Source organism: Watersipora subatra, chromosome 1 (genome assembly GCF_963576615.1).
Source record: "Watersipora subatra chromosome 1, tzWatSuba1.1, whole genome shotgun sequence".
NCBI lineage: Eukaryota > Metazoa > Bryozoa > Gymnolaemata > Cheilostomatida > Watersiporidae > Watersipora > Watersipora subatra.
Window position 1 is genome coordinate 70,010,825 of NC_088708.1, and position 10,842 is coordinate 70,021,666.

The window sequence follows — 10,842 nt, forward strand, 5'->3', positions numbered from 1 at the left end:
AGAGATGGTATTTTAATTGGCAGTTTTAAGAGTATGTACTGAAATTTATGTCAAAGAGATTCACATGTGGCAGTTTGCAGCAGTCTCTTCAGATGATGAAAAGAAAAAAATTTGTGCCTCGGAACCGCTGCCAATTAAAAGAGTGATAAGACGGAGGAACGTGCATATTTATCACTAGCTCAGGAAAAACGGCTGGCCTCAAGGATGATTGCAACCCATATTATATCATCAGGGAGTTACTTTGAACGTTTCTAAAGTACATACATGTAGATATAGTTATGAAATTTTCCAACTAAAATGGAATTTCATATACAGTATTTAGTTTCACATGAAACATGTTAGCAGCCCAATTTTTTAACTTCCGCACCATATGCATGGAATAAATTATTTTTCAGTCACTAGTGTTGAACTGTCATTGCACAAAAAGTAGGAGAAGTTCAATTCTGACTCAACGTTGAAGCCAACAAGATTTAGCTCTATTCAATAGCGTGTCATTAACTCATCCAATATGTATTGCAACCCACAAAATAGAAGTTGGTTAATTCAACACCTTACAATGACGTGTCAATAAAAATTGTCAAAAAGCTGTTATGCTGCCCTGACCAATAACCCAATATGAAGATATTAATATAAAACCTTTCAACGATTGTGCTACTCCATATACTGTTGGGCATCACCCTGTACCACTCCAGATCTGCAGCATATTCATGTTTACCATTGTCAAAGTTTCCCAAGTTCTTGTGCCACACTTACGAGCTCGTGAGCAGCCGTTGTAGCCTCCTGCGCCTACTGTCTGCTACTAGTGGCCTTAAGCTTGCTAAATCTACTAAGATACAGGGCTTACAACTTACTACATACATAATTATGTCCTATAATTTTGTATCAATCAATGTATAATTGTATCAATTGCTTATAATAGTTTACTAGCTTTGTCACAATTTTGACAGAACATGTATTTTGTGCAATAAAAGAGCAAAAAGCTTGTTTCGATAACACATAACGAACACAAACCATTATATTTAAGAAGTATCACTACATTTAAAGCCGTAGGACTCCTTCAAAGCATTTTTAAACCTTAAAAGTTTGTCTCAGCCTTCTATAGAAAATAGGGTTAAAGTCGTAGACGTGGCTGCAATCTTTGGAAACTTATAAAACCTTAAGTCAGTTCGTAAAATTCGTTCAGTTAATGTCTAATGGTTAAAATAGCTTGTAAGGAGTGTTGAAAATATTCCTTTAAAAACATTAATAATAAAATTCTTAGGAGATATTCTACTTATTCACATTTTTACAGATAAATAATGTTGAGATTCAATCAATTTTGAAAACCTTTAATATACAAGCTACTGATGTGACTTTAAGACTGTTCAAAGTGGTTGGATACCTAAGTAGATATATAAGTAGATATATACATGTATAAGTAGATATACAATAAGTAGATATATAAGTAGATATATACATGTATAAGTAGATATATACATGTATAAGTAGATATATAAGTAGATATAAACATGTATAAGTAGATATATAAGTAGATACATACATATATAAGTAGATATATAATGAGTAGATATATAAGTAGATATATAAGTAGATATAAACACATATAAGTAGATATATAAGCAGATATATACACGCATAAGTAGATATATAAGTAGATATAAACATGTATAAGTAGATATATAAGTAGATATACAATAAGTAGATATATAAGTAGATATAAACATGTATAAGTAGATATATAAGTAAATATATACACGCATAAGTAGATATATAAGTAGATATATAATAAGTAGATATATAAGTAGATATATACACGCATAAGTAGAAGAGGGATTGGATAAATTAAAGAGCTAATAATAACACTGTTGATGAGACATGTGAAGAGATGAGTATGAATTCAATACCTGTGAATAAACATCAGAATAATGCAGAGGTCAGCACACATGCAATCTTTACTATACTAGGCATTGTGTCCGGCTGTCCGAAGCCATTCTTGGAACATTAGGGAAAGAAGTCACACCGCAAGAGAACAGAACCCATATATTCAGCTTCCAACAAAGCGTACTATCATATGCACCATTCTAACGCCTTGCTGCTCAGCGGAGTAATTGAGCAGATTATTATTACACATGACGATCTCTCACAGCGCACGGGTCTGGTAGTGTACTAGTGTAGATAGTATAGTATAATAGTGTACTAGTGTAGATAGTATAGTATAATAGTGTACTAGTGTAGATAGTATAATAGTGTACTAGTGTAGATAGTATAGTATGATAGTGTACTAGTGTAGATAGTATAGTATAATAGTGTACTAGTGTAGATAGTATAGTATAATAGTGTACTAGTGTAGATAGTATAATAGTGTACTAGTGTAGATAGGATAGTATAGTAGTGTACTAGTGTAGATAGGATAGTATAGTAGTGTACTAGTGTAGATAGGATAGTATAATAGTGTACTAGTGTAGAAAGGATAGTATAGTAGTGTACTAGTGTAGATAGTATAGTAGTGTACTAGTGTAGATAGTATAGTAGTGTACTAGTGTAGATAGGATAGTATAGTAGTGTACTAGTGTAGATAGGATAGTATAGTAGTGTACTAGTGTAGATAGGATAGTATAGTAGTGTACTAGTGTAGATGAAAAGAAAGATCAGGGTAAAGCAGAGGTCAGTGCACATAGATAAAAGCAGGACCTCAGCATTACATACATTATCTCAAGAGAGTTGCCAACCATTAGGTGAATCTTCATAGAATATGGTTTCCTGATCATGGGTGCTCATACCCCTAAGGGGTGCGAGCACCCATAATCGGAAAGAACCCTTGCAAACATAACCTCAAACCCCTAAAGAGTGCGAAGGTTATGTTCGCACCGCAAGGGTGCATGAATCAATCGTAGAAATTAAGAAAGGGTATTTGTCATCGCAACAACTTGTGAATCTGCCTCTGTGAGTCTGAATTTTCAAGCCAGGAAAAAAATCAACGATCGTGAAGCGAGTTGTTTTTTTATACGTCGCTGCCATGTGAAAACGATCGACTATTCTTAAAATGATTTTTGAATAACATATCGTTTTCTTATGTTTCAAAGAATGTTCAAACATAATGAAATACCAATGTGCATCGTAATTCATTATGTTTGAGCTTCTTGTGTCTCATTCATAACAAAGAAATACCCCTCGTCGGATTTCCTTCAAAGTTAAAATATAAAGAAACTCCCATACTAATTTTATAGATTTAAGCGAGTGATAGGATTGTACTTCAAAGACTGGCTGGCTCAGCCGATTATCCAGTACGTTTGAAGCCTATAATAGTGCGATATAGTTTAGCATTCTATGATATTGTAGCCTATTTAGCTGAGTAGCAAAGATTGTTTATATACAATCTTTGCTACTCAGCAAAAATACAGGAGAGGTGCTAATACAATAACGAAAGAGGTCTTTTGCTAGTACAGCCATATAGAGTTGTTTATAAAATATTTCAGATAGTTTGTTCCGTAATTAATTATGTTAAAACCTTTTGTTTATGGTTCAATTCATGTCATGAATAAAAGTATTTGGGTACCCGGTTGTTTTTATTCTTAAGATACAACATTTTTTCTTTGTGTAGAATATAGAAATATAGAAATGGAAACGGCTGCACAACTACTATTGTTATCACAAATCGTTGATGATCATGTTACAATACTAATATTCTGACAGTACTTCAATATTGATGCTAGAAACTCCAGCAAACACATCATGGTCTTCACAAAACTGATGTGAATCTCATTGGTCAATATATTTTTCAATATGATACATCATATATTAGCATCAGTGCGTGTAGCTACAGTAGATGTCTACACTACGTGTCGACAATGTAATCCCTCGGCGCGTGGAGCCTGACCTTCAAGGTGTGTCGATACACATGTATCCAAGGCTAAATGTTGTACATGTACAACAAATCTAAGGCTAAAAATGTGAATATATATATACATGTATATATAGATTGTAGGCTAAAGATTGTGCACGCATGCACACGCCGAGAGCTAAAGATTGTGTTTAAACAAATGGACCCAAGGCTAAAGACTGATTATACATATAGACAAAAGGCTAAAACATTGTCCTAAAGCATACATGTATGTACCAAAGGCTTGAAGACTATCATTATGATTCAAAGGCTAAACACGCCGTATGCATGTAGATTCTAAGGCTAAAAGATTCTGCGAACAGTTTAAAGGCTAGCTGTTGTCAAAGTTATAAATTTCTTATATACAAAGAGTTCATGTACAAACTCTTGGGGGGCTGTATTGCTTGGCAATATGTCCCAATATTGCTCTCGGTCAATGCTTTAGCATGCATATATCTGCTAGCTGGAATAGGGTGTATCGAGATGCAATATATATGTTCATCTAGTGTCTGTGATACGGTGCTTATGGACTTTGATGGACTCATAGAAGCGCAGACAGGACTCGGGACAGCTGCCGTGATTGTGATGAATAAACAGGCTGATCTCATCAGGTAAGTTACCATGCTGCCTCACTGCGCTGCCTTACTGGGTTGCCTCATCGGGCTGCCTTATCATGCTGCCTCATTGTGCTGCCTCAGCGGGCTGCCTTACCGCGCTGTCTCACCGCGCCGCCTTACCACGCTGCTAATTTCAAGTGTTCATCATTTCTGATACTTTCTGTAACTCATTTCTGTAGTCGTATCATTAGTGACACTGCATGAAAGAATACTGACTGTCTGTCAAAGACTTACCTTTGTGAGTTTAAATACAAAATCTGGAGTCTACTTCTCTGCAGTGCCTATCTTGTATACATGATCCTTGATAATTCAATATACGATAACTTTTACGTTTTTTGTGTTCTTGTAGATGCATATCGCGTCTTATAGACTTCTACAAGCACGAAAGTCGTGGTCAATGCACCCCTTGTCGTGAGGGAGTTAGCTGGATGATGAAAATCATGCACAGATTCAGTAAGACTAACCCCTCAGTTGATTAAGCCCACTACAATGTCTATGGAGGACTCTGTGCTCTGCATACCACTCTCTTATTTTATTGATTTCCATCATGCTGTTTTTATATCCCCTTTTGCTGGTCATCCAATCTTCCGTAGTCTTTTCATTTTTTTGTTTTATTTAAACTTGTTATTTTCTGCAATCTATCACATTCTATCCATTTTCATTTTTACCCATGTCCTCCTTCACTTCTAGCATTTTTTATTCATCATATTTCTCGTTCTCCTTATTCATTTATTGTTCATTTCTTTTATTACTCGAATTTTCTATTCCCTCTCTCTCCATCCCTTGTCTCTTGCATCTCATCTCTTGTCTTACCTCATTCACCTTCTCTCTTCTACCAATCATACCGTAAGTACCATTCCTCTGTACCATTCCTATGTACCATCCCGGATGTACCATCCCTATGTACCATCCCTATGTACCATCCCTATGTACCATCCCTATGTACCATCTCTATGTACCATCCCTCTGTACTATCCTTATGTACCATTCCTATGTACCATCCCTAAGTACCATCCCTATGTACCATCCCTACGTACCATCCCTTTGTACCATTCCTACGTACTATCCCTCTGTACCATCCCTATGTACCATCCCTCTGTACCATCCCTTTGTACCATCCCTACGTACCATCCCTACGTACCATCCCTACGTACCACCCCTATGTACCACCCCTATGTACCATCCCTATGTACCATCCCTATGTACCATCCCTACGTACCATCCCTACGTACCATCCCTATGTACCATCCCTAAGTACCATCTCTACGTACCATCCCTATGTACCATCCCTCTGTACCATCCCTATGTACCATCCCTACGTACCATCCCTATGTACCATCCCTTTGTACCATTCCTACGTACTATCCCTCTGTACCATCCCTATGTACTATCCCTCTGTACCATCCCTTTGTACCATCCCTACGTACCATCCCTACGTACCATCCCTACGTACCATCCCTACATACCATCCCTACGTACCATCCCTACGTACCATCCCTACGTACCATCCCTACGTACCATCCCTATGTACCATCCCTAAGTACCATCTTTACGTACCATCCCTATGTACCATCCCTCTGTACCATCCCTACGTACCATCCCTATGTACCATCCCTCTGTACTATCCCTATGTACCATCTCTTTGTACCATCCTTATATACCATCTCTATGTTCCATCTCTATGTACCATCTCTATGTACCATCTCTACGTACCATCCCTACGTACCATCCCTACGAACCATCCCTACGTACCATCCCTACATACCATCCCTATGTACCATCCCTAAGTACCATCCCTACGTACCATCCCTACGTACCATCCCTATGTACCATCCCTCTGTACCATCCCTATGTACCATCCCTACGTACCATCCCTATGTACCATCCCTCTGTACCATCCCTATGTACCATCCCTACGTACCATCCCTATGTACCATCCCTTTGTACCATCCCTCTGTACCATCCTTCTGTACCATTCCTACGTACCATCCCTATGTACCATCCTTCTGTACCATCCCTATGTACCATCCCTACGTACCATCCCTATGTACTATCCCTCTGTACTATCCCTATGTACCATCCCTTTGTACCATCCTTATATACCATCCCTATGTTCCATCTCTATGTACCATCTCTATGTACCATCCCTACGTACCATCCCTATGTACCATCCCTCTGTACTATCCCTATGTACCATCTCTATGTACCATCTCTATGTACCATCCCTATGTACCATCCCTATGTACCATCCCTATGTACCATCCCTCTGTACCATCTCTATGTACCATCCCTATGTACCATCCCTATGTACCATCCCTATGTACCATCCCTACGTACCATCCCTACGTACCATCCCTATTTACCATCCCTCTGTACCATCCCTATGTACCATCCCTATGTACCATCCCTATGTACCATCCCTATGTACCATCCCTACGTACCATCCCTACGTACCATCCCTCTGTACCAGCCCTAAGTACCATCCCTCTGTACCATCCCTATGTACCATCCCTACGTACCATCCCTATGTACCATCCCTTTGTACCATTCCTTTGTACCATCCCTCTGTACCATCCCTATATACCATCCCTATGCACCATCTCTATGTTCCATTTCTATGTACCATCCCGAATGTACCATCTCTATATACCATCCCTATGTACCATCCCTACGTACCATCCCTATGTACCATCCCTCTGTACTATCCTTATGTGCCATTCCTATGTACCATCCCTATGTACCATCCCAAATAACCAATCTCTTTGCTATGCTCCACACTGTAGGTGTATTATTTGTCAGAGATACAGTGAAACCTCTACATAAAAAATCTAATTCATTGCGGCATCTGCATTATGTGTTAAAAGCCAGAAAATATTTTCATTAAAAAGCATCATACTTTGTTTAATTTCTTTGATAGTGTCTATAGTAACTTTTTAGTAAACATTCGTAATTAAACAATAATAAAACAATTATATTAGATAAGTGAGATGTAACACAGTTTTAATTAATAAAGAAATTATGAAAAGTTTTTATTGTCAGTTTACCTTGAAGGCATGACAACAGAAATGTAGCCTTGGTACTGTAGGAGTCAGTGCAGAGGTAGGGGTGATGGTAGTGAAATTCACTGTGATTTAGACTAGAAATTTTAGACTACCCAAATTAATTTCCTGGTTTGTTAATGATTTTATATATTTGTTATAGGTTTTCTTTCACCCGTGATACTGCGATGCTTCAAAAAATGTGAACATAGTGTGTTGAAAAATCTTTAGGTGCAAAGTCAAACATGATCACAAATCTTAAAGTATAGATTAAAAAATTTGTATGTTAAGACATTTGTATGTTAAACACTTGTATGTTGAAACATTTGTATGTTGAAACATTTGTATGTTAAGACAATTGTAATTAGAGGTTCTACTGTATCTTGGTGAGCCTTAGTGTTTTCCTACTTGGTGAATAGCTCACTTGCATCTTACAATGTACATTATCCACTGCAATATGGCTTGTGTAACCAAGCACTAGCTGGGATACAGAGATTTCAAACCTTTTGCACTAGAAAAGAATGCAAACAAGTCGCTGCTGGCCCTCAATTGTTGTTTTTTATCTCTCACATAGCGACTGGACAAGCCAAACCTGAAGAAATAGACTCACTTTATGAATTGTCGAAGCAAATAGAAGGTCACACAATTTGCGCCTCAGGAGATGGAGCAGCCTGGCCAGTGCAGGTAACAGCCAGCTTCTTGTCTATGCCGAGGCCATCATTGTTCATATGCATACATTTATATGTGCGGCTAGCTACTCATTCTTGTGCGTAACTGGAGTCATTCAGCTAAACGAGACATACAGGTATTCATGGCATATCGCTGCCCGCTATGTCTTGTTTTGTTACCCATGGTTTGTATAACAAATTTACATTCCGCCTAGTTCTTTCTGCATATTGTATAACTTGCTGTCATGTTCAGAAGTAGCTGACATATTTTGTTTCACTCCTTTGTTTAACAATCTCTTTTAGGGACTCATACGACATTTTCGCCCAATGATTGAGCAGCCTATGCAGAAATTCCATAGCAGAGAGGAAGCCAAGTTTTCATAACCTACTTTTTATGTTTGGAGTTGTCAGCACTATTTGCAGTTTTGTATATTCCATCAATAGTGGAGAATGTTGCATGAACTATGCACTGATAATACATAGTTACAGGTATTTACAGAAGAGTGGGCATCATATACTGCTGTACAAGCTGCATTAAATATCATAAAATGCAAATTCCACTACACATGTATATTTAACTGGAGTTGTTCTTGGACTATTTATTACCTTTGATGAAGATGCCTGCTATTCAAACTATGTGCCGATCAGATTTTATTGTTTACAATATCGATTGCTGTGGTCTGTCTGGTGGTAGCGCCACCATACAGCAATTTTATTCTCTAAGACTTGCAGTATTTTCACTCAGTCTATGGCAAAAATACAATGTTTGTTAGCCTTCAGGGTTTATTTCTATATTCAAATCATTGCAAGAAAATTAATTAAGTCGCTGCCTGTCTGTTCCTTGCTGATTTAGCCTGAGAACGGACATTTGTGGTTGAACACAGGTTTAGTATGCTATTAGCCTGCCTCCAAATACATATACATACTGTGAACATACATGAAGACCATCTAATGTTGGAAAAGAGAGTTGTATGAGACGGAAATGACGCCTTCATATCTGATGTTCAGCAATGATCTAAACAATAAATAACGTCATTTACAAATGATTTCGTTCTTTATCCCTAAAATTGTCATTGATGACCATCACTTGCTGCTGGTTATATTGGTCAGACATTTTTCACCATTTACATACATTAAACTATTAAATGGTCACTATTCTACACGTGAACATGGCTAATATATAAATCTGTCTGAATAAAAGGGAATGAGTCTAATCAAGCCTACCATTAGTTTACTTCAGGTTGTATGTTTGGCTAAGAATGAGTTTTGTAAACCTGTGTTAACTTTTTACCGAGCAGTACAGCTAGAGCAGCTCCCAGGAAGCATCGTTTTCATTTAACAAATTGCTTACATTAAGACTGTGCTGCCGATATCATTTTATGCCGATAAATTCCATTATTTCTATTTTATTTAACTGCTTGAATTTTCCCAAATTTCAGTGTGTTTGCTCGCGAACTCTACCGCAGACACGCTTCTTAAATTTTATTTCTAAATAGTATGTAAAACTAAATAGTTTATCTCAAAATTTCCATTTGGTAAAACGAAATTGAAAGTTTTTCCTTTGTTAGTTATAACAAGTGTATTTAAAAAAGATATGAAATAACATTGTTAATTTACATGTTAAAACAATAATTGCATAATTTTTTGCATGGCAGTCTATATTTAACGGTGTGAAAAAAGGTTCGTTTCACAAATTAATAAAATTTTATAATTTTATTACTAATAGCAAGTTGTAAAAAGAGCAGTGCCTGGATAATTTAGCAATCATTTTTACTTGTACATACATGTACATTCATATACTGTACATTTGTACATACTTGTACATTCATATACTGTACATTTGTACATACCTGTACATTCATATACTGTACATACCTGTACATTTATATACTGTACATTTGTACATACCTGTACATTCATATACTGTACATACCTGTACATTTACATACTGTACATTTGTACATACCTGTACATTCATATACTGTACATTTGTACATACCTGTACATTCATATACTGTACATGTATAGAACTAGACGGCACTCAGTTATGCAAATGTGATGAAGTGTCTTATGACTTGTCCACTACTATATGAATTCTCATGAATGAACTTTATGTCATAGAGTTATCCCTCCAATTTAAGAAATGGCACGTGAAGTTGTCTTTTTAATACCATGCTAAGGTATTTACTTCACGTTTTATCAGTACATCTCAACATCTATTGAATCAAGCAAAATTATATCATTCAAAGCGATCAACACTTTGATATGTAGTACCGAATGGTTACACTAGCAGACCCTGTGGGTCCAATTATGGGTTTATTCATGAAAGAAGGCTCAACTAATTCCACCGGTGCCTGTAATGGACAACTTGAATGCGCATGTAAAGGAATAGACAGTTGAGTGGTTCTACTCCTGTTGCCTAGATAATTAAATAACAGATATACATGTAAAAACCGAGTCACTATGTATAGTGTGTATGATTAAGCTCTTAGCCAACCAAAGCCTTGAACTTGAATCAGCCACAAGGCTAAATCTGGCAAGCTCCTCTTCTCAGCCATGAATTTGAGTAGATTTGTTCTTGACCGATTGGATATCAATTCTGTTGAACTATAAACAGTCAAGGAGAGATAACCCCATAC

At 36.9% G+C, this 10,842-nt stretch overlaps 1 protein-coding gene across 1 annotated transcript; it reads left to right on the forward strand.

Annotated features, from left to right (window-relative positions):
* Window positions 1-4,363: 4,363 nt before the first annotated feature.
* LOC137390916 (NADH dehydrogenase [ubiquinone] flavoprotein 1, mitochondrial-like) lies at window positions 4,364-8,587 on the forward strand. The gene is made up of 4 exons (XM_068077235.1): window positions 4,364-4,491; window positions 4,847-4,950; window positions 8,110-8,219; window positions 8,507-8,587. Exons 1-4 carry the CDS (start codon window positions 4,364-4,366, stop codon window positions 8,585-8,587), a joined length of 423 nt encoding a protein of 140 aa, XP_067933336.1.
* Window positions 8,588-10,842: the final 2,255 nt, after the last annotated feature.

Coding starts and splice junctions, on each gene's coding strand:
- LOC137390916 (XM_068077235.1), top strand. CDS start 4,364: ATGCAATATATATGTTCATCTAGTGTCTGTGATACGGTGCTTATGGAC. Junction 4,492..4,846: donor AAACAGGCTGATCTCATCAG/GTAAGTTACCAT, acceptor GTGTTCTTGTAG/ATGCATATCGCGTCTTATAG. Junction 4,951..8,109: donor GAAAATCATGCACAGATTCA/GTAAGACTAACC, acceptor TCTCTCACATAG/CGACTGGACAAGCCAAACCT.